This window comes from Hyperoodon ampullatus (genome assembly GCF_949752795.1).
Source record: "Hyperoodon ampullatus genome assembly, chromosome: 9".
In the NCBI taxonomy this organism is placed as follows: Eukaryota; Metazoa; Chordata; class Mammalia; order Artiodactyla; family Ziphiidae; genus Hyperoodon; species Hyperoodon ampullatus.
The window spans coordinates 39,231,219-39,256,597 of NC_136922.1; the positions used below are offsets into that span (position 1 = coordinate 39,231,219).

Genomic DNA, 25,379 nt, shown 5'->3' on the forward strand with positions numbered 1-25,379 from the left:
GCTTACAAGGTACCACTGAGGTTCAGAGGAGACCACAAGTTTCAGATTTTTTCAGCAATGGAAAAAGAAGAACATTTAGAGAAACATAAAAATATATAATTCACTGTCAATTATGCAATTTTTCATATACTGTTTCCTTAAACAGGCAAATTAGCATAACTTAAAGTTAGAGGAAATGTACAAGATCAGAATATGAAAGATTTTTCTTGTTTTCTCATCAAAGGAACGCACTAGGATTAGCACGAGGATCTTTCTGGTTCCTGTATCTGTAGGTCAGCCAAACACCCAGGATCTGGAACGGGAAAAAGAAAAGAAGAAAGAGAAAGTAACAGTTGTGTGTATTTATTCAGTTTATCAGCAAAATAATCTGGAACCTCTGACGCACTTTGTATTATTTGTTCAAAGAGGAAGAGATTTCTTTTTAAAATGTAGTATGGGGCTTCCCTGGTGGCCCAGTGGTTGAAAGTCCGTCTGCTGATGCAGGGGACGCGGGTTCGTGCCCTGGTCCGGGAAGATCCCACATGCCGCGGAGCGGCTGGGCCCGTGAGCCATGGCCGCTGATCCTGCATGTCCAGAGCCTGTGCTCCACAATGGGGGAGGCCACAACAGTGAGAGGCCAGCGTACCGCAAAAAAAAAAAAAAAAAAAATGTAGTATGTAACCCAAATTAGAGGTCCTAAGAAAAAGTAATAGGAACATTGTGGTAGGCTGAATAATGGCCTTCCAAGGTTGTCCACACCATTATCCCCAGAATCTGCAAATATGCAACCTTACGTGGTTACAGGGACATTGCAGACATGACTGAGTTAAAGCTCATGAGACAGGGAGATTATCTGGGTGGGCTCTGTGACGTAATCACAGGAGTCCTTAAAAGAGGGAAGCAGGAAGGACAAAAATCAGAGATACAGCCAAAAGGTGATGTCATGACAGAAGCACTGGGAAGCAGATTCAGAGAGAGAAGATGCAACACTGCTGGCTTTGAAGATGAAGAAAAGTCAAGCCAAAATCGAGCCAAGGGGTGCAGGCAGCCTCTAGAAGCTAGAAAAGGCAAGAAAACAGGTTTCCTCTAGAGCCTCCAGAATGAGTCTCCATTTTAAGCTTCTGACCTCCAGAAGTATAAGACGATAAATTTGTGTTGCTTTAAGCTACTACATTTGTGATTACTTGTTAGAGTGGCAATAGGAAAGTGATACAAGTTAGGTATTAAGACTGAATTGTCTTAATAGCTAAAATATCATAGATTTTGCTAATTCAGAAACAGAGTTTGGCAAAAATTAAGCAATAACAAAAATCCTACAATAAATACATTTTCCAACACAGATCATAAAAAATGTCATAATTCCTACCTCTTCAAGGGAGGGGGACGTATAATTTTAGAAAAGTAATAAGTAGTTATCATGCCATTTCTCACACCACTTTCACTAACGAGTTAACCAATATAACCTGCCATTTTTTTAAATTGAGAAATGTGTTCATTCTGGTTCTGCTACCTCACAGTTGATTTATTTAAAATAATCAAAAATTCTTAGACTGAATAAGATGCAAAATTTTAATGGAACAAAATGAATTTCAAATTATATTTCCCATTTCAGATCTGTGCCAACTTTTAATCTAAATTTTGTTCACTTCACTTCATAATTACTCATTAGCTCTTGAAACTACGTGTAAAGAGTTGTGGTAAATCTAAAATTTTCTCCATTTACCACAATACTAATTTCTGAGTTACTATAAAACTCATGACTGGCAATGTTTATTATAACATGTAAGGGCTGATGGAACTATGCTTTGTGTTGAATCAAGGAAACATAAGTCTAATTTAAGGAAGTGGAAAGTCTGGTTTGGTGTCTGTATGACGGGGGTTAGGGGGAAGGAATTTACTTAAACCTATGAAGAGTACTTTGTGACTGGCTCTATTCTTCACTTTTCACAAATTCATATAATTTGACCAAAAACCCTATATGATAGGAACTGTCATTATCCTCATTTTACCAGTGAGGGAACTGAGGCATCAAGAGGTTAAATAACTGGATAATAGCTACACAGGTCATGAGTGCCAGAACCAGGATTCAAATCTTGGATCCAAGCTCTTAATTACGTATGTTGTCTTATATGAGAATCTGATGTGTTACAGGCCATTCTCAAGCTAACAACATTCCACCTACTGTTTCAGCCATGCTTGTTATTACAGTACTGAAATACTTACACACCTGTTATCGAGCAGCTACTTCTCTGACACCTCTCAGCCTGCCTGAGCATCATTTCCCTGACCCTGCCTCAGAAATACCAGCACACAGGGAACTTCTGGTTAGAATTTTTGAGTTTGTTAAATATTTTTATAATCACCCCAGAATACATGCCGATGGTGTAAGTTACAGTTCTTAGGGGAAACAAAGCTATCGGGTAAATAAAATACTCATAATCTAGAGTCACGTTTTACCAGAATTCCTCCAATTAAGCTGTGATGAAACGAAACAACCTCTTCTTGTGCCCCATTGCTGGACCACTATCTCCTCACACCCAGAGAGAGCATGAAAAGGTCATGCCCAAAATGCAAAAAGATTAAAGTTAGATAATTACTGGATTTTTAGCTTACAAAGGTGCTCATGATTTAAAGATTTTCAAGGATAACTTTGACCCGATCATAAACTCTGCTGACTCTAGAACCTACACCCAGGATGCAAGAGATCACCAGAGTACAGTTCTATGAAATGTCTACACAGCGTGCAAAAAGCATGTCCTTTGTTATTTATATTTACTAAATATAGAAAGGCAGAAGGTAATATGACAAAATATTAATGATGATTTCTGAGGAGGTAATTTTAGTTAGTAGATACATTTACTCTTTCAGCTTCATAATTGTCTGTATTTTCTAAGTTTTCTACAAAGCACATGTACTAAGTGTTATAACTTTTTGGGGGGATTCTAAATCAATGTTTCTTTGATGGTTTAAATTTACTTTCATGTATTACAAATAGTTCAAATGAAATCTTTCTATTTCATCTATGACAGGAAATCATCAGCTAGTTAGTCTCATCCCTTCAAACTCTGAGAATCGCTGATTCTGTGAAATATTGAATAAAATAAAAATTTAAAAAGTGAGAGAGCCTATAAAATAGTCATTATCCAAAAAATATCAGGTTGGACAAATTACTGTTAAAATCTCTAGCTAGTGGCTTCCCTGGTGGTGCAGTGACTGAGCGTCCGCCTGCTGATGCAGGGGACACGGGTTTGTGCCCCGGTCCGGGAGGATCCCACATGCCGCGGAGCGGCTAGGCCCGTGAGCCATGGCCGCTGAGCCTGCGCATCCGGAGCCTGTGCTCCACAACGAGAAAGGCCACAACAGTGAGAGGCCCGCGTACCACACACACACACAAAAAAATCTCTAGCTAGGTTTCAAAAGGACATGGTGTATAAATTCAGAGCAGGACTCCATGAAAGAACACCTTAGAAATCTAAGACCCATGAGTTTATATTCTTCAATAATTAATATTTTAGAAGACAGCGGGGGCTGGGAGGGATGAATAGGTAGAGCAGAGAGAGCATTTTTAGGGTAGTGAACATACTCTGTATGATACCATAATGATGGAGATATTTGTCCAAACTCATAGACTGTACAACACCAAAAGTGAACCCTAATGTAGGTTATGGACTTTGTGTGTTATTATGTGCCAATGTAGTTTCATCAGCTGTGACAAATGCACCATCCGGTGAGTCATGGTGACAGCAGGGAGGCTATGCTTGTGTGGGTGCAGGGAGATACTGGAAATCTCTGGACCTTCCTCTCAATTTGGCTGTGAACTTAAAACTGCTCTAAAAATAAATAAATAACCTCCTTTTAAAATAATATATGCATAGCTGAAGGCAGTGTGATCTGATGAGAAGAAAATGGAGCTGCTCAAAAGAACTGAATTCTCAAAATAAATCCCAGATATAAAAAAAAAAACCATGTGGCGAAATTCTGATCATTACTGACTCTGGCTAATGGAGTGCATGGAGATTGCTCATTCTGGTTTTTTCCCACCTATATTTTTAAATTTTTATGACAAATTTTTTTTACTTTTAAATCCATGTTTTATTTTAAAAGAAAGAAAGGAAAAATGCACAGGATTGTTTTCAAATGGTATATGAATTTTCTTGAATCAATGCCATGACCAACCCAGAAGTAAGATGGCTCCTTCCTGAGAAAAAGTGAAGTGAAAATATGCTTAGAGTAGGAAGGGATGTCAGTGAAAACTTCTTTTGAAAAGTGAATACTAATGAGAATTTCTGGGAGGAATTCCAGTGGTTAGGACTCTGCGCTTCCACTGCAGGGGGCCCAGGTTCAATCCCTGGTCGGGGAACTAAGATCCCGCAAATGTGGTGAGGCCAAAAAAAAAAAAAAAGTGAACACTAAGCTTGGTCTTTATCTCCAGTTTGATAATAACAGCCAAGTATGGATTTTTCATTCTCAAAGGGAGAAAAAGAAATTGAATTAGAATATACAATATACACAAACATCTATGTATATATGTATATATAATATGCTGTCTTAATCATACATTTTATACATATATATGTAATGTACACATTATATACACAAATTCAATACATGTCACACACACACAATCAAAATGAGAAGATCTAATGTGTAACGTGGTGACTACAGTTGATAAGTGTATTGTACAATTGTACTGTACAATACAATATTGTACAAAATACTGTATTGTACTGTACAATCTACTCTCTTGCTAAGAGAATAGAACTTAAATATTTTCACCAAAAAAAAAAAGGTAAATATTTGAGGTGATGGATGTGTTAATTAACTTGATAGGGGGAATCCTTTCACAATGTATATGTATATCAAATCATCATGATATACACTTTAAATATCTTACAATTTTATTTGTCAATTATACCTCAATAAACAAAAAATATATTTTTTTGTATTTTTATATTTAATTATACAGAGAGAAATAAATTTCTAGGCCCAAGATGAAGCTGCTCTTATCTAGGGTGCCACATCAGCAAACCAAAACTTGGGTAACCTTTGTGTCCCTGTAAATGCTCCTCTTGACCGGAAGTGCAATATATTCAGTCAGCCAATCCTCAAAGGCCAAGCCAACTCTGGGCCTTCTCACCCCAAACAAGATTGACTATGTGGCCCCAGCCAATCAGATATTTTCTATTATTCCCTTCCTTATTCTTTATCCTATAAAAGCTCCTTGCCTTCGGCCTTATTTTGCAGTTCTCTGAAAGAAGACTGTCCATGAAGTGTTAAAATTTGTTTGTATCACCTAAACTGCTTTCTTTAATCATTTTTAACATATATAATCAAAATGAGAAAGGGCCTCCTAAACATAAAAATCAACTGGATAAACCATATAGGCAAAAAGCAATAAACTGAACCACATAAAAAGTAAAACCTATAAATTTTATTCAAAAATCATGAAAAACTTAACTAAATGCAAAAGAAATTGAAAGCAGGACAAAGAAGCCAAGTAGAGTGAGTGATGAGAGGAGGAGGGAGCCAGGAAGGGAACGGAGGAAAAAAAAGGTGAGTGGGCAACTTTCTGGGGTGCCTGGGTTTCTAAAAGCACCCAGTGAGCCCCAGCCTTGAGGTTTCTTTTCTAAACACCTTCTAGGCCCTGAGGCCCATCTCCTATTCTTTTACAAAATTCCCCTTTTTTGCATAGACTGAGTTACAGGCTATCCAAACGTCCTTGATCAGGACAGAAAGTAGGTGGGCAATTCACAAAAGATGTAATACCAGTGGTCCAAAAACACATGAATACATGAATATTTTCAAATTCACTAGTCACATTTCCAAAAGAGCAAACAGAACTGTAATACTATTTTTACCTATCAAATTGGCAAATATTTTGTAAGATAAAAATATCGAGAATTAGTGCTTGAACCAAAAGTTGGTAGAATCTCCCCCAAAAGGCAATTTGGCAATATTTATCAAACTCTTTTAAAATGCCCATATACTGAATGTGTCATATTTTACTTCCAGAGGTATACTCTAAAGAAAAACTAGGGAATATAGATTAAAAATATATATACAAGGAAGTTGACCATGAAATTACTTATTATAGGGACATACTGATGGGGAAATCAAATGTGCAAGAAATTAAATGACACGGTAAACTTCAAATATATAAAACACTTAAGATTTTTCTGATTTCCTTTTAAAGATAAATGCTCATTCTTACAATAGCCTACCATATACTTCCACAGTTATATGTACAATCTTACTTAATAGCATTATTCTACACATGCTGTTCTTTGTTTAAAACAGGTGTGACATGGGCAATTAACACAGCCATCACAGGGGTCCCATCAACTTTTTTTAAGGGGGTATAATATGGGGACTTGTACATCAATAATTTACTCATGTCTACAAAATGACAGCTAACACACACAGCACTTGCCATATGTCAGGCATTTTTCTAAATATTACAAGTTTTTACATATACTAACTCCTTTAAGCATCAAAACAACTCTATGAAATAGGAGCTTTCCATTATTATCCCTGTTTGCAAAGCCGAAGAAACAGCAGCACAGAAAGATTAAGGAACTTGCCCAAGGTCACACAGTTAATAAAGCAGGAGAACTAGGTTTCCAACCCAGACAGTGCATTTTCTAACTATTTGCTCTTGTCTAATAAACTCTAATTTCACCAGCTCATTATTGACAAACATGAGCTGGCCCAAAGGTTTGCTGTTATAAACAATAAACATTCTCGTGTATTCATTTTACATAGTTATACAATTATCTCCATGAAATAAAGCACTGCAGGTAGAATTGATGAGTTAAAGAAAAAAGTTTTAATTTAAATACATATTGCCAATTCAGATGCATCAAAAATGTCCAGAGTTATTGAGTGTTTAATAAAGACAATGAGGAATTAGCATTCCTCAAAAATTATCAAAATAATATGTGTGTGGTTTTGCTTAGACATTTATATAAATGTATTAATATAGTAAATATATTAATATAACATAAATATATGTTATATAGGTAAGAAATTAATAACAATGATTACCTACAGGTTTTAGAAGGCTAGGAACAAAGGGGAGTGGGGATAGGGTTGGAAGGCAACTTTTCAAAGCATACCTATATATAAATGTGTGTATATTACACATTACTATATATATTAATATATATATTAAACAATGTGAATGTCTTACCTATTCCAAAATTATATATAAAATTATAATTTATCATACAACTCTAGAAACAGAAGAGACCCAAGAGATAACCCAGTCTAATATCTTCATTCAATTTTACATAATTTAATGATCAAGCACTTCACCATGTATAAACTTAGTGCTAGATCTGTGAGGTCTGATTTCAAGCCACAGCTCCTCCTATTACAGTACTAGCTCCCAGTGAAAACATCCATTGATATATTCCAAAAGTTAAGTGCCATGCTAAGGTAAAATGCCATGCCCTCTTGCCCTATAAAATAGGAATCTCTATGACAAAGAACGGAAGATATTGAGTTATTTGTACATACCTCTGTAAAACTGAAGAAGAGGCCAATGCCGCCAACAAATCTCAAAACTTCTCCTGCATATTTTCCTATTATTGGAGCACAGGGTGAGCACTGGTGGCTGCTCTTCGCACAGCTCTGTATCAATTTTCAAAAAAGAACTTTTATTTCAAAGTACATTTATAATGAGCAGATTAAAAAAAATACCCACATAAAAATTACTGTCTGGAATATCATATCCAACTTGGAGCCATGGTTCTTTAGTAGTGTCCAAAATCGTAAGATGGCTCCGAAGATTCCCACCCCCAGGGTACCTGCCCTGAATAACCACCCCTTGAGAGTGGATGGGATTTGTGAATATGATGGATTGTCACTCCCATGTTTATGTTGCATTACATAAGACACTGTCTTAATAAAATGAAGAGATTTTCACACTGACTTTGATACCACGTTGTGAGATGGCTGTATAGTTAAGACCTGACCAGCATCTAGGAACTTAGAGACACCAGAAAGAAAATGGGACTTCAGTCCTACAACTACCAGAAGCTGAATTCGACCAACAATAGCTTGGTAGAAGACCCCAAACCTGAGATGAGATTGTAGCCCTGGCCAATACCTTGACTTCATTCTGGTGAGATCCTGATGAGCAGAGGACCTAGCTAAGCTATACGCAGGCTCCTGACTTAGGGAAACTAAGACAATGAACGGGTGTTGTTTTAACCACTAAAATTGTGATAATGTATTATATAGCAATAGAAAACTAATAACCCACAAAAGAGGACACAACGAGGGGATGTCCAGCTCAGGGCTCAGCGAGGGGCTAATAGGAGTTTCCCCAAAATATAAACACATGTAAACTTCCCAAGAGAGCCAAGCTCCAAGCTCCAAGTCCATCCCCATACAGGACTGGGTTGGACTTGGGAGGTCAGTGGTCTGGCCTGGGGCAACAGGATGGCTCTAATTAATCTATCGCTAGCTCAGCTCCCAGAGAGAAAGGTCATGAAGTTGTGATGGGGAAGAAGGGAGAGAGGAAAGAGGGTGGTTCCTTGTGTCCTCCACCCTGGGGATGTTTAGCTGGTTGAGAAGCCCAATTTAGTACAGACCACTCCCCTCCTACCACCCTGATAGGCTTCCAAACCAAGATATTTACTTGCTGGTCTGCTGTTATTTCTCTTTCACAACTTGCTCTAGGAGGATTTGACTGGGAAGGAATTAGGGGCAAAGAACCAAAAGCATCCGTGTCTGGCTGGGCCCTGGAATATTCAGTATCCTCAGGATGGATATTTGAGAACAGACAATTGATACAATAGTATACACGGAATGTAATGCTGGTATATAAGAAACACTTTAAAAGTACAATTCAGCATCAGAAAGTCCACTTCTTCCATGTTAACCATTATTCATCTGTATGCAATACATCTCCAAAAAACATTTTATACTTTGTACTTACAGCCAGACAGGTGTCATTTGGGTTAAAACTTCGGAACCCACAGCAGTTTAAATTTCTCTGGATGTCATTTCGAGCACTTGCTGTATTGTTCCAACCAACTTCCAAAAGTTGACCCTAGAAAACGCATTTAAACATACATTAAAATGTGTCATCCCTGGGACTTCCCTGGAGGTCCAGTGGTTAAGACTTTGCCTTCCAAGGCAGGGGGTGCAGGTTCAATCCCTGGTCGGGGAGCTAAGATCCCACATGCCTCGTGGCCAAAAAAACAAAACATAAAACAGAAGCAATATTTTAACAAATTCAATAAAGACTTTAAAAATGGTCCACATCAAAAAAAATCTTTTAAAAAAAAAGTGTCATCCCTGCATAAAATGTATAAAGCTGGAGCCTGCAACTCTTAAAACTGAGTGCATCTAATATAATACTCTTTATAAGAGCATAAAACTTTTCAAAGGGTTACACTTCAACCTGTAACAAAAAGAAGGCATGATTTCTATCCCAAAAATAAAAAGTCTTCACGTTCACATGTGATTTAAAAGAAGCACTTAGATCAAAGGCCTAGTTTTCAGAGTGTAGCAAGACAAATTTTCCATTGCCCCAAAAGAGAGACCCATATTCTTCAAACAAATTAGAGTTTGAAGAGAATAATTGCCAGAATGAAACCACAAACATTCCGGAGCAAATGTTTCATTGCATAATAATAGGGAAAGACTGGGTGAATATCCATTAGCAGGAGCACTTTTTACCCAGTGAGGGCAAAATCCTACTTCAAGGATGCAGAAAATAGCAACACGTGGTGTTTTAGGGCTCTAAGCAGCCCCACTAAAGCCATGAGGAACAAAAGACTTCAGCTATGTAGAGTGAAATGGCATTCTGAACAAGAAGAAATTATTTTATATTCCAATCATTCCTCCCCCTTTCTTCCTACATGTACTATGTGGTATAATAAAGTAGAAAGAAAAAAATCTTTGCTTACCTGTTGCTCCTGGTTCAGGGCTAAGCAAGCACATGATACGGAAAACTGGACAATAAATACAAGTAAGAGAATAATCATGTACTGAGAATCAAAGTTAAGGATATTTCTGGAAATTCTTAAAGTAACATAAAACAGAGTTACTGACAACTTCACAACTCCCTAGAAGGAAGTCACCCAGAAAACAGAACAAATGGCACTTAGAGAAAGTGCAAGAAGAATACATGTAATTTTTATTTTGATAATACACTGTAGATATAATTATATAGAAAAATACTAACGACAATAATTATTTAAATGCTGATCTATTATAGAGAAAAGACTTGAGGTTGCCAAGGGGGAGGGGAGTGGGGAGGGATGGATTGGGAGTTTGGGATTAGCAGATGCAAACCGTTATACAAAGGATGGATAAACAACAAGGGCCTACTGTATAGCACGGGGAACTATATTCAATATCCTGTGATAAACCATAATGGAAAAGAATATGAAAAGAATATATATGTATAACTGAGTCACTTTGCTATACAGCAGAAATTAAACACAACATTGTAAATCAACTATACTTCAATAAACTATTAAAAATAAATAAAAGCTGATCTATTATAATTTCATTTAGATTAAAATAAAAATTCTTACATAGATAAAAGAGGAAATAAGTAGAGATAAATGTATGTAAGCTTTCTTAATATCAACTCTTAAAAAAAATCATTGTGAAATTCTCAACCAAATATTAATGACTTGGAAAGAACATAGAAGTCACTGAATCAGTTCAATGTAACTCTGAATTTGCAACACATAAATAGGATGATACTGAACTTGCAGAATACATTCGTCATGATGTGAAAAGGAGAGAGAATATGTAAACATACAATAACTTAACCCTAAGAAATATTCCTAATGTTGGTTGGACAAATACACATAATGCTTGCCAGGAGTTGCTCTCTGGCAATTAATTTCCTAATGGTTATTTTAAACTAGTTGTAGTTATCACAGGAGTAATCAGTAAGATAAGAGCAAACCCAAGTGGGGTATAAATCCCACCTGTAAAAAAGGATACAAAAAAAAGCAACACCTGATGGTGCTTCACGGCTCCGATCAGCCCCACTAATGCAATCAGGAACAAGAAGATGCCCACTGCGATGACCACACCGACCACCCGGAGACTGGAAATCAGCCCGAAGCCGATGCCCCACGCTGCAATTCCAATTAGCAGGAGACTAACCAACTGCAAATACAACCACAAAGGGCAGTGATGGGGGGAGGGAGGGGGAGGGAGAAGAAAGAGGGGAAAAGCGTCAATTTATGTGTTAATATCAAGAACATTTTTCAGGCACCTACTTAGTATCTTACAAATGATTGCTAACACTCAAAACTAGAATACACACATGATCTCACAGATAGTATTGTCTTAACAAGTTATATTAATCCTTGGCCATGTTTTTAAAACACAAACAATAATCTATAAAATTATTATGGAGCCTCAGAGGCCATCTGTCTTACTAAACCTAAACGATTTCTACTTAAGCTTTTGAAATAATAGCGTATGTAAAACTTTTAGACACCAACACATCTCAGTCCGACATACAGGTTTCTTCACGTGGAAATCACATATCTTTCCTTCAAAGGCCCGGACTGGGGCTTCCCTGGTGGCTCAGTGATTGAGAGTCCGCCTGCCAATGCAGGGGACACGGGTTTGTGCCCCGGACAGGGAGGATCCCACATGCCGCGGAGCGGCTGGGCCCGTGAGCCATGGCTGCTGAGCCTGCGCATCCGGAGCCTGTGCTCCACAATGGGAGAGGCCGCAGCAGTGAGAGGCCTGCGTACCGCTAAAAAAAAAAAAAAAAAAAAAAGCCCCGGACTGTAACCTTCTCTGTGCTGCCTTCCTAGTCCCCAGCAAACTAAATGCATCTCTCCACTCTCTGAGCAATCTCTGTTCTTCAAATATGGTTCCACTGTTCCCTTCAACACATTAACATTCTGTTTCCAAGCCTGTCTCTCCTAGGAGTCTCGGAGCAACTTAGAGACCCCATCTTTTCACTTCTCTTTATCCCCAGAACCTATCACCTATCCCCAGAACCTCACCTTTGGAACAGTCAAAATATCTCACAGTATTGTTGATGAAATGAATTGCTTTAGATATCATTGGCTATTCTGTGAGAATTCAAACACAGAGAGAGACTATTAAAACTTTTAGGATGAAAAGAGTACAAGAGATTTTAGGTACTCAGAGTAAAAATGGCATTCTGAGCAAGAAGAAATTATTTTACATCCCAATCATTTAATTTATGTTCTTTTCAAACAAAATCAAGTGTAAGAGGTAAAACACATGCTTCAATCAGTCATTACCTGTAAAACTCAAAGTTACAGTTACTTCTTTAAAATAACACTTAAATAGCATGCCAAATAAAGATTATAATCAACTGATAGAAGATACAGCTTAAATAGGTATGGGGGTGGTGGCCGGGGTGGAGGGTGGAACAGGAAAGAGACAGTATCTTCAAGTCAATTGAGAGTCAGCCATTTCCTGGAGCACGTTGACAGCTTAATACCTTGTTGGGAGGAATCAAAGTATGTAAAATAAACTTTCTAGCACCACTTCAAGGCCTAATAAACTTTGTTTTGAGATACAAAATAAATCATCACTCACTCAAATGGTTCTTTACTCAAATGTGTAATTTTTTATAAGTGTAATCATTGTTTATCAGACACAATTTTTAAATGCCTTGGTATGTAAAACTTCTTATATGTATAGACGTACAAGTAAAATGGCTAAATATGGACAAATACAGCAGCTATTTGTATTTTTATCCATTTATCATAAAGTAGCAAAACTTAAGAATGAAAGCAACTATCTGTAGTGCGATAGGAACAAGTTATGGAGTTATATGGACTTGATGTTCTCCATTGAATTAGTACACAGAGGAAGTTTTTCTTTTTAGAGGGAGAAGAAGAGGAAAAACTTCTCACAAATACTGCTACCCAGAAATTAGTCCTCCTCATTTTCTCAACTGCTTCTTCTCAGCAGACCCATTTGCTTCTGTCTGATTTTTATCAACTCACAGTCTTCTCACAACTTCAAACAATCTTGGATTGAGAAAAAGTCCTTGGGCCCATCACAAATGAGATTATTTCTGACTTTGTTATACCCGAATATAACACATTTCCTTTCACGAGGTGTAAAAGGCAGAAGCCTGAAGGAGGTGTCAAGGAAGGCGAGGAAGATAATGCCGGAGGGGCCTCACCTCAGTGAGGAGAGAGAGAGATGCTTAGCATACTCAACAAACACTGAAGATGGTCCACAGCCTCAACACATCAGAGGAACTTGCTGTATCGGTCAGGGTTCTCCAGAGAAACAGAACCAGTAGGATATATATTGAGAGACAGTGAGAGAGAGAGAGGAGATTTGTTTTTGTTTTCAGTGTTTTGGTTTTTTTTTTGGTTTTTTTGTGATACGCGGGACTCTCACTGTTGTCGCCTCCCCCGTTGCGGAGCACAGGCTCCGGACGCGCAGGCTCAGCGGCCACGGCTCACGGGCCCCGCCGCTCCGCGGCATGTGGGATCTTCCCGGACCAGGGCACGAACCCGCGTCCCCTGCATCGGCAGGCGGACTCTCAACCACTGCACCACCAGGGAAGCCCGAGAGAGGAGATTTATTTGAAGGAACTGGCTGATGTAATTGTGGGGTCCACCAAGTCCAGAATGTGTAGGACGGATGACAGGTTGTAAATTCTGACACGATTTCAGTGATGCAGTCTTGAGGCAGAATTCCTTCTCCTTTAGGAAACGTAGTCTTTGTCCTTAATGCTTTCATATTTCATATCATACACGAGGCCCATAATTACTTAAACTCAACTGAGTGTAAATGTTAATCACAACTAAAAAATACCTTCAGAGCAACATCTAGACTGATGCTTGAAAAAGCATCTTGGCATCACAGCCCAGCCAAGGTGACATATAAAATTAACTAACACTTGCCAGCTTCAAGTCCTGGGTGTGATGACTATTTATAACTTAATTAAATTCAGGGGCAGGACATTTACTCTGTATTTCTTTGAGTCTTAGGGCCAAAAAGATCAGAAGCGTGAATAATATGACACATAAAATTCTTCTAACCCATAGTTTTAAAGAATCCTTTGGAAACTGTACCAAATCCTTAACAACATTAATGAAATTCTTACCACGAGTTAAATATTCATCAACAAATGGTTGGTGCCCACTACACATGGAAGCCAGAGACAAGCTACCCCTAAATACTGAAATTTAATTCATATAATTTTCATGTGGAACAAAATATGTTCCTTTGATTTTTTTTTCAACCATTTAAAAATGTAAAACCACTCTTAGTTGGCAGGCTGTACAATAATAGGCAATGGAATGGATGTGGCCCATGGGCTGCAGCTTGCTGACTTTCATTCTAGAATTCAATGTAGGAGAGAATGAAAAACTACACTGGGACAAATCATTTCTATGTCAGAGATTTTTACAAAGTGGGTCAGAGTAGAGAACAATAATCAAAAATATCCAGATAAACAGAACACGTCAAAGACTGCAAAGGAACCATAACAGAACACATAGTAAGCTGAAAAATGACCCCAACTGAATATTACCATATACAGCAAAAGAATGAATGCTGTATCACATGGCAAAAGATGTGACTCAATTAAGGGTCTAAAAGGGACAAGCTTATCCTGGATTATCACGCAGCCTCTAAGTGTCATCAAAAGTATCCTTACGATGGGCTTCCCTGGTGGCGCAGTGGTTGAGAGTCCACCTGCCGATTCAGGGGACACGGGTTCGTGCCCCGGTCCGGGAAGATCCCACATGCCACGGAGCGGCTGGGCCCGTGAGCCATGACCGCTGGGCCTGCGCGTCCGGAGCCTGTGCTCCACAACGGGAGAGGCCACAGCAGTGAGAGGCCCGCGTACTGCAAAAAAAAAAAAAAAAAAAAAAAAGTATCTTTACGAGAGAGGCAGAGGGAGAGTAGAGACAAAGAGAGGAGACAGCAATGTAAAGACAGAGGCAGAGGGTGATGTGACCTCAAGGCAAGGAACGCTGGCAGCCACCAGAAGACAGAAGAGGCAAAGTGGCAAGGAGGCAAGGAACAGATTCTCCCCTAGGGCCTTCAGAGGGAGCGCAACCCTGTCAGCAACTTGATGGTGAACTTCTGGCCTCGTGAACTGTTAGAATAGCTTTCTGCTGTTTTTAAGCCACCATGTTTGTGGTAATCTGTCACAGCAGCCCACACAAAACAATTCTCGCATTTGGAGATGAACAAGTCAGGAATGCATGTTACAGAAAGCTGCCTGATATTTTACCATCAACGTAATCCCTACCATAGAGCTGGAGTGAATTATTCAGGTAGCCCTTGTCAGTACCCTCCCAGCAAACCAAATCCTTTATTTACAACAGCAGCATTTCAACAAAAGGAGAAAACTGCTCCCTGCTCTCTCAGCTACCCAACTTACAGGCTTATTAACAATGAGAATCTTTTCCCCTTTGAAAAATAATGTCTATAACTAAAAGGGGGGTAGGGCACTTTGTCACTTCTATAAGAAGTTCTAGCTTCCAGACTAGGCTTTATGCTGTTATTGGAAACATTATCTAGAACATTCACAAGTATCTTTGCTCTGATTTTTTTTTTCTAGGTAGGAGAAGAAAAAGGTTAACCCTTCTATGTACCTCTCACTCAACAGTATTCCTTACCAAGTTCGCTCTGCTGTGTCTCTAATATACTTTTAGTCTATCCCCATCACTGTTACTAGGCACCTCTCCTTCAAAAACGTTTGAGAGGATGTATCACTTTCTTATTGTCGTTTTAACAAATTAGCACAAGCTTAGTGGCTTAAAACACCACAAACGTATTCTCTTGTAATTCTGGAGGTCAGAAGTCCAACATGGGTCTTACTAAGCTAAATAACAGTGTCAGTAAGGCTTCATTCCTTCTGGAAGCTCTAGGGGAGAATCCGTTTCTTTGCCTTTTCTAGCTTCTAGGAGCCACTTGCACTCCTTGGCTGGTATATCCCCTTTCTCCATCTTCAAAGCCAGCTGTGTTGTATCTTCAAATTTCTCAGACTGCAACCTGCTTCTCTAAGCACATCACTTTCTCTGAGTATAAGCCACTTACATCCCCTCTTATGATTTGTGATTATATAGGGCCCCCATGTAACCCAGAATAATCGCCCATCTCAAGATGCTTAATTTAATCACATCTTCAAAGTCCCTTTTTCTATATAAGGTCACATATTCACAGGTTCTAAGGATGAGGATGTGAACCTTTGGTGGGAGAGGAGTATTACTCATCCTACCATAGAACTTGGGCAACTGAGTTACCCACGTAATTGAGTCCTTCCTGCTACTCATACTTTAAAATATTGAAAAAGACTTAACATTTTATTTAAATATTTAGCTGAGGGACTTCCCTGGTGGTGCAGTGGTTAAAAACCCACCTGCCAATGCAGGGGACATGGGTTTCAACCCTGGTCTGGAAAGATCCCTCATGCTGTGGAACAACTAAGCCCATGCGCCACAACTACTGAGGCTGTGCTCTAGAGCTCTCGAGCCACGACTACTGAAGCCCGTGCACCTAGAGCCCGCTCACTGCAACCGAGAGTAGCCCTCGCTCGCCGCAACTAGAGAAAGCCTGCACGCAGCTAGAGAAAGCCCGCACGCAGCAACAAAGACCCAATGCAGCCAAAAATAAATTAATCAATAAAAAAAGATAAATAAATTTTTTAATAATATATATTTATTTATATGTATATTTATATATATAGCTGAATGCAGAGAAACTATGGGAAATTCCCACAGGCCAGAAAGGAAAGGAGAACTGAAAGTCAGACGGCAAGCATACAACTGGCACTGTGCGGCCATGAGAGGGCGCGAAGGAATTCCCAGATCAGAACAGTCCCTAAAGGGGAAGGACCTGGGTGTTAAACCAGGCACAAAAAGGGAAGTTGAACTAAGACCCTTGCATGTCTAGACCACCAGAAAGCTGAATTTCCAGTGTAAAAGGTCACAGAAAGGTCACTATACAAAATCAACAGCATGCTGATGCACCTCCAAATCTTTTCATGCATTTCCTTAAAAGCAATTTGTAATAGGTCCCCAAAATATGACGTACATATAAATAAATCTAAAAGAAGTATTACAAGACATCCATGGAGAAAATTATGAAATGAATTGAAGAACATGAAAAAGACCTAAGTTAAATGAAGAGATTTATCATGTTCATGGTGGGAACACTCGTTATAATAGAGCATCAATTCACCTCCAATTTAGCCTACAAATTTCATGTATTTCTAGTCAAAGTCTCATGGTTTTGGGTAAAAATTTATACAATGATCCATTAAGTTACATGGAAGAATAAATGTATCAAAGAGCTAGGAACATTTTTAAGAAGATTAAAGAGAAAGGCCTGTGTCTGCTGCACTTTTTCTCAGCCCGGATACACTGTCATTAGCACCCTGCATAAGAAATGCTCCTAGTGGCAAATCAACCTTTGTCAGTGGTCACAATTAACTGTCCCAAATTCTGTCTTTGTTATTGCTTTCACCATGCTCTTCAAAACCTGAGCCTGACTCTATAGCTTTTGAATGTGTTTTATTTTTTTATTTAGTAAAATTAAATATATAAACAAAACTAAAAGAACTAAAGAAGTTAAAAATAACCCAAACAAATATCAGAATTTATTATAATGGTTTGGTAATTAAAATAAAGTATCTAAACAAACCAACAGTGTGGGCTAGATGAGATATGGAATTCTACATCAGTAGGGAAAGAGCAGTCTTTAATTAATAGCTCTTCCACAACTACCTTCCCATTTTGAAAAATAATAGTAGTAATCTCTAACTCATGCCATAGACTTAAAGCCTAAATATAAAAAGGAAAATTTTAACTTTTGGGGAAAAAAATACAGAAAGATATTTTGCCTTTGTGGTTAAAGAAACACTCTTAAACAAGACCCCCCAAAAGCACATATAATACAAATACGTCATTTACTACATACAAGAAGTATTCAAAATGTTTTACATTTATTAACTAATTCAGTCTTCTCAACAACCCTAAGAGGTAGGTAGTACTATTGTCTCCATTTTCCAGATGGGGGAAGTTGTGCACAGAGATGTTAAGAAATTAGCTCAAGGTTACACAGCAAGGAAGGGATAGAACTGGGATATGAATCCATGTTCTAACCAACCAAACTATACCTCACATTAAAATTTTAAATTCTATATGATTAAAAAAAAAAGGGAAAATGTCGGATATGCCTAGGACTAGAAGATATTTCCAGCACAGATGTATATATTAAACAACACTTACAAATCAACTTAAAAGGACAAAAAGCACACTGAAAAGTGGTCAAAGGTAATGAGAGGCAGTTCACTGAAGAAGAATCCAAAAGGCCAATAAACAAAAGAAAGATGTTAAATCTCATTATATATCAGGAAAGCAAAAATTAGAACAATGAGGTACTCACTAGTGAACATCAGAGTGGATCTCACATTCACTAGACTGGCAAACATTAAGCCTGATGACATGAGAATGCAGAGAACCTAGAACTCACATTCCAGGAGAAATGTCAACTGTTGCAGGTACTTTACAGAACAATTTGGCAGCACCTCAAAAAGTTACAGATATGTGTCTCTTACTAACCCAGCAATTCTGCTTCTAGGTTAATATCCAAGAAAAATGCCCATGTCCCCAGCCAGACATACATGTATCAGGATTTTACTGCAGCCTTGATTGTAACAGTAAAAAATGTAAAACAACCTCAAACACCATGACTAGGGAATTCACAAACTCTGGTGTGATCACACAGTAGAATACAAGTGTTAATCTATTTCTATTAAATCTATAAATTCCAAACATAAAAATGAAACAAATTGTATAAATATTGATAAAACAGACAATTTACATTAAGTTTTCAAACGCAAAAACAACACTTTAGGACTTCCCTGGTGGCGCAGTGGTTGAGAGTCCCGCTGCCAATGCAGGGGACACGGGTTCGTGCCCCGGTCTGGGAAGATCCCACATGCCGCGGAGCGGCTGGGCCCGTGAGCCATGGCCGCTGAGCCTGCGCGTCCGGAGCCTGTGCTCCTCAACGGGAGAGGCCACATCAGTGGGAGGCCCTCATACCGCAAAAAAAAAATCCACCTGCCAATGAAGGGGACATGGGTTCAAGCCCTGGTCCGGGAAGATCCCACATGCCACGGAGCAACTAAGCCCGCGAGCCACAACTACTGAGCCCACACGCTGCAACTACTGAAGCCCACGTGCCTAGAGCCCGTGCTGCACAACAAGAGAAGCTACCGCAATGAGAAGCCCGAGCACAGCAAGGAAGAGTAGCCCCCGCTCTCGGCAACCAGAGAAAGCCCACATGCAGCAACGAAGACCCAACGCGGCCAAAAATAAATAAATTAATTATTAAAAAAAAAAAACACTATATATTCTCTGTGGTTGATTACCAGATCAAATTGTCATATATAAACATGCATAGAAATGACGTATGTTGATTTTAGGATAGTGAGTATGATACTTTTGGTGGGGATTGGGAAAGGGAACAGAGAGGGGCCCTGTAGCTGTACTATAACTTTGAACCTCTTAAAAAGAGACATAGCAAAACACTGGCATTTGTGAAATCAGGCTGTTGGGATCACATGAGTACACCATATTACTTTCTGTGCATATAAAGCATTTCCAAGTTACAAGTAGCCTGAAAATGTAACAACCCTTTTCTTACTGGAACCCCAATACTAAATTCTTCCCTTTGCTTTCCTCTATAAATCTGTCCAACTTGCCTCATCCAGCCTTTTTTCCCACAATTCCCCAAACATGGCTACTCGCATCAAGATATTCTCATTTGTCTCTCAAATATTTCACATTAATTCCCAACTGTACATCTCCAGGCACTGCCCACATTCTCCCCTACAATTTGCACCCACTTAAGAAAAAGGAAGGCTTTCAAATGAAGGTGGTAGAGACCTGAAGACAGTAAGCAGTAATTCACTGACTCTCCACTTGTTTATAACAGAAAGTGAAGCTCTAGGTCTGTCGTACGTGGGTAGACTCACGTGTGCATCTTGACACCACCCTATCACCTCCTTCTGGTACCCGACTCCTAAATACACATTCTCATTTGTAACGTGGAAGAGAACATGATTTAACTGTCCAATCAAAAACAAATTTTGCATTTATTACCACAACAGAGAAACTGTCCAAACATAAACTTACTTAAGTGACTCAATTTTCTGATAAACCCCCAAAATATGTTTGGTTTTTTTAATTTTTTTTTAAACATTTATTTATTTATGGCTGAGTTGGATCTTCGTTACTTCGTGCGGGCTTTCTCTAGTTGCGGTGAGCGAGGGCTACTCTTCCTTGCTGTGCGCGGGCTGCTCGTTGCAGTGGCTTCTCTTGTTGCAGAGCATGGGCTCTAGGCGCGCGGGCTTCAGTAGTTGTGCACGTGGGCTCAGTAGTTGTGGTTCGCGGGCTCTAGAGCGCAGGCTCAGTAGTCGTGGCGCACGGACTTAGTTGCTCCGCGGCGTGTGGGATCTTCCCGGACCAGGGCTCGAACCCGTGTCCCCTGCATTTGCAGGCAGATTCTTAACCACTGCGCCACCAGGGAAGCCCTGTTTGGTTTTTTTAATAAAGCAAAATTGAAAACAACATAAATGTTTTTGGGTATGACTGCTGTCTCTAACACACTGTAACAAAAATCCCCAAGTACTCATAATTAACTTTTTAAATTAGAAACACCACCTAAAGTTTTATGATATGCCTCTAATTAGATCTGATTATCAGTGTTTCTTTAACTTTTACTAAGAAGGAGCCTTTTAAAGATAATAATGAAGCAATTTATTTCTGAATAGTGGTAATTGTATGTTATGGTTAGTTTGTAATTTTGAAGAGAATGGGATTATGTGAAGTCTTCCAAATGAGTGATATAAAAATTATGGATTCCAAAAAAATTCTAACTGTATAATTTAAAAGCCTGCTTGTAACTAGAACCTGGTAGACAAAGGAACTGCATGAATTTTTTGTTTAATAATAACAACAGTTTCCTTATGAGACCAATGGTAATAGAAAGTAAATTTAGACCTATGACAAATAGTTTCCTTCCTTTGGGAGACAGAAGGCTGATAAAAACAAATTATGGATCTGTTAACTTGTTGATAGCAATGTTTTTTATGAACAGGAAGTGCCAACCTTTCCTGTTCTCTCCTTAAAACAAAGAAAAGTGAATCATACAAAAAAGCTTTTAAAAGAGACAGTACAAAAGCTAAAATTTATGAAAAGCCACGCCAAGGCAAGATTATAAAAGTGTCTACAACTGGTATTGCTTCCCCAAGCAAATCCGTAAAAAAGGAGGTGGCGGCAAAACTACTAGTGCGCACATGGATAGATTCTTTTTTTTAAAAAATTATTTATTTTTATTTTTGGCTGCATCGGGTCTCAGTTGTGCGGGATCTTTTATTGTGGCGCCCTGGCTTCTCACTAGTTGAGGCTCGTGGGCTCAGTAGTTGCGGCGCGTGGACTTAGTTGCCCCGTGGCATGAGGGATCTTAGTTCCCCGACCAGGGATCGAATCCGCATCCCCTGCATTGGAAGGCGAATTCTTAACCACTGGACTGCCAGGGAAATCTCATAGATTCTGATGAAGGAGGGCACTAGCGGCACAAAGCTATCTGGCCAGTGACCTTAACCGAGTCCCCTCATTTTATAGGTGATAAATCAGAGTAGCAAAATGACATGCCCAATGACAGAGGCAGAACTGTGGCAATCTCTGTTTGGTGCATTTTTTTCTTCCTGTAGGACCGTATCACTGTGCCTAGCAACACAGTTAAGTAATTTTTAACATCGAGATATAATAGTAAAGACAATATTATAATGCATAAGAAACCGTAGTTCTTGCTTTGTAGCCACATTGATATAGGTTTGATTAGCATCTCCCTGACTTACTCCCTATGAGACCTGGTTGCACAGTCATGTATAAACGAACAATAAGGTCCTCACTCATACAACTTTGCTATTAGTTAACTACCAAATCCTTGCTTAGTCATTTTGTACTTATTTTTCTTTTACCCGACCTAGAAAATTTGTCACATATGCCGACATTCATATACAAGCACACAGTGCATTGCCTGGAGTAGGGGAGCAAGAAATCCTAGTCGGGGCTTCCCTGGCGGCGCAGTGGTTGAGAGTCCGCCTGCCGATTCAGGGGACACAGGATCGTGCCCCGGTCCGGGAGGATCCCACATGCCGCAGAGCGGCTGGGCCCGTGAGCCATGGCCGCTGAGCCTGTGCGTCCGGAGCCTGTGCTCCGCAACGGGAGAGGTCACAACAGTGAGAGGCCCGTGTACCTCAAAAAAAAAAAAAAGAAAGAAATCCTAGTCGGGATGCACAGTCTTTATCTTTGAGATCACTCTAGCAAATAAAATTATTTAAAACTAATAAACATGTATTTATGCACTTTTTGGATCAATAACACACAATGCCACTCCAGAAGAAAGAAAAAACATATTGTGCATAATGTTCTTTACAATCTAGCTTAAGTAGGTGTTGAAGCATTAAACCACTACAGGTCTTTCAAATGATGGAGTTGCTAGAACATTCTAGAATTAGGAATAGAAGATTCAAATTCCTACTCAGAGGACAAATGATCTCTGTAGGGGACATATGGTGTTTTTACAACCCAGCACATACATTTCTTATAAAACCCATAATCATAGTGTCTCACTGGCCCCCTCCAACCACTGCCAGCAGCAATCATGGTTGCTCATCCTCCTACACACAGTGATTGGTTCATGGGTTGGGTCCATAAACCAACAGGGTTAATTAGTATGTCCCATATGATCATACAGGAATATTGAAAGAGAAAAAAAGGGTTCCTCTGGTATAGCAAGCCATAAGGACAATTAAAATTGATTCTGCCAGTGGCCATCTTGCACATGAAAAGTTCTGGCCTCAAAAAGAATCTACGCAGAGGCAAGCTGGGCTGAGAAGTGGATAGAAGGAACAAGAGAGTTCTGAGCTTTTCTGAGCCCCTTGATCCAGCCATACTTGATGATCCAACTACTGAATCTCCGAATTATATGCTTCTAAGAGTTTGTGCTATCTCACCAACATATTCTTTTAAGTTCATTTATAACTTATAAAGAATTCTGGTCAATGCAAGCTTCATCTTGCAAGTGTTTATCGTAACATTTTTAATACTTGCATACTTGCAGTGACCCTGTCTACCTTCCCCACTATGACCACCTTCCCCACCTAGACTAACTCTAAATCCCTCACTTTGTCAATGGGCTTTTACAAAACATGAGCACTCCCTTTTAGCCTAAAAGACCTCCCTGAAACTTTTTACTCTAAGGACCAAACGAGAAGGGACTCAGTGAGGCAGAGAAATGTCCTAGGCCATCTCCCTTCTGCAAACACCCTCCCCGGGCTTACCAAATTGAACTCCAGCCTCAATTTTACTGCTAATCAGGTCAGTGGTTGCCTGCAAATTGGGAGCAAAGGTTATGTGGCAGGAGAGAGGGATTACAAAGGAGGATAAGGAAACTTTGGGGGGTTGATATGTTCAAGGTCATGAATGCAATGATGGGTTCACAGGTGTATATATGTGTCACAACTTTATCAAATTTATACTTTAAATATGTGCAGCTTATTGTATGTCATTAATACCTCAATAGAACTATTCTAACACACACACACACACACACACACACACACATACACAGAGCTTTATGAGGAAAAGCATTTTACAGCGTTATCCTTCTTCCAGCAGGGAACAAATCCTAATGCCTAGAGTTGCAGACGTAATTGGGTGACAAAGAAGAAAGTCACATACCAAGGATGGTAGGACAGGATAATTGGGACCTTGATAACATGCTTGCATTGTGCACCTTCTCTAGATTACCTACTTCTAGACATCTTGCTACATGAAAATAATAGAGCTTACTATTTGAAGCAGCAGTAGCTGGGTTTCTCTTACCTGCAGCTGGACTCTATTCCTAATATGGTAGTCTTTGATGGTCTTTAATTTAAAGCCAATAGATCAGGTCATTCCCATGTCAGCTATCTTTTGTTTCTAATCTCAGAATAAAGTCCAAATACCAGGCTGACAAATCCAAGAATGTGAAGGGCCTGGCTTACCTCTCGAGGTAACTCATTAGCCACTATTCCCCACCTCCAGTCATACTTTGAATTCTTCTAATGAGCCCTGTACACTTTGAGTGCCATACAGTCAAAGCACATGTTGACCTGATATTCCTAGCATGTGGCTAAGTGCCTGGTACAGAAGAGGTACTCAAAATACACTGCAGACTGAAAGAGCTCATGATCTTGCTCATGATGCTTTAGGGATAGGAAAATGCTTATTCCCTAACCTAATCAATATTTGGGGTGAAGAAATCCAGCCTCAGGTGTTCCAGATTATTCTTTCTCTATATAACCTATAAAAGAGAGTTTCATTCTTTCACCAAATATCCACCACATTGCAGAAACAACATGCACAGAGAGACTTGAGTCATTTCTAGAGCAGCTACATTTTTTGAGCACCCAAATTCTACCAGGGTAACTGAATTGCTTTGAGGACGAAAGAGGAACGTAGAACCTTTGAAAAAACTGGGTGCGATTCTGCAGTTAAATCATTCAAAACTGTTTTGTCAGCACTAAAGCAAGAGAGAAGACGTGATGACAGTGGAGGGTAAGAAACTTAAAACAGTAATAAGACTTAAAAGGACTAGACCACCAAAATGTAACGCAGCATCCACCGATACATTAAAAACTAAGGTCTCAGACCTCTCCATGCTTCAACAGTCCTAAGAGTAATTACACTTGACACTGAACTCTCCCTCTAAATTCTGCCTAATGTGAAAAATTGAAGAACAAGTCAGTGATTATGAAGCATGTGTTTCTCTGATACCAAACATCTGGATGGAAATTTGAAAATTCTGTAAATAATCTGGATGCTGCTAAACATCCAGACATTTAGTGTTGAAGCCAAGACCGCAGTTCTTCGTCTCATTTTCATTCCTCAAATGATATAAGGAAGGCTGATGTGCTGTTGTCACATATTTTTCTTCTCTATGTTCTCCTTGGTGCCAAGCAGATTGCTTCATACTTGCAAGGCACAGAATACATAATATATAATATCTGCTGGGAAGAAATTATATAAAGAGAATCAAAAGTAAGGCATCCAGACTTGCCATTTTCCAAGGATAACTAGTTTGAGGTAGCACTCACAGCTGCCAACAAAGTTTCAACCCCATCCTACGTCTTCCTTCTTCGGAGCAGTTTTGGGAGACAAGAAGTGGAATTATGGGCGAAACAGCCCTGCACTGCCTCCTTCATTCAATCAACTAAATGTCAACCATATGGCAAGGCTGTGCTGGGCATTCAGGAAAGCCGGAGTGATTGGGACACGGTCCTTACTGCTGAGGGACATACAGTCTATCATATGACAAAATAAAAGGGTTAATGCTTTTTT

The 25,379-nt window shown here is 39.3% G+C and overlaps 1 protein-coding gene across 1 annotated transcript in view; it reads right to left on the reverse strand.

The window, feature by feature from the left end:
• Positions 1 to 217: 217 nt before the first annotated feature.
• TSPAN13 (tetraspanin 13) overlaps positions 218 to 25,379 on the reverse strand; it is a gene marked incomplete at both ends in the record, with an annotated part of 33,107 nt that continues 7,945 nt past the window's right edge. The window contains 5 exons of the mRNA XM_079711296.1: positions 218 to 292; positions 7,498 to 7,611; positions 8,924 to 9,037; positions 9,900 to 9,980; positions 10,954 to 11,121. Coding sequence (XP_079567422.1) covers positions 218 to 292; positions 7,498 to 7,611; positions 8,924 to 9,037; positions 9,900 to 9,980; positions 10,954 to 11,121 — 552 coding nt within the window. The remainder of the gene's footprint in view (positions 293 to 7,497; positions 7,612 to 8,923; positions 9,038 to 9,899; positions 9,981 to 10,953; positions 11,122 to 25,379) is intronic.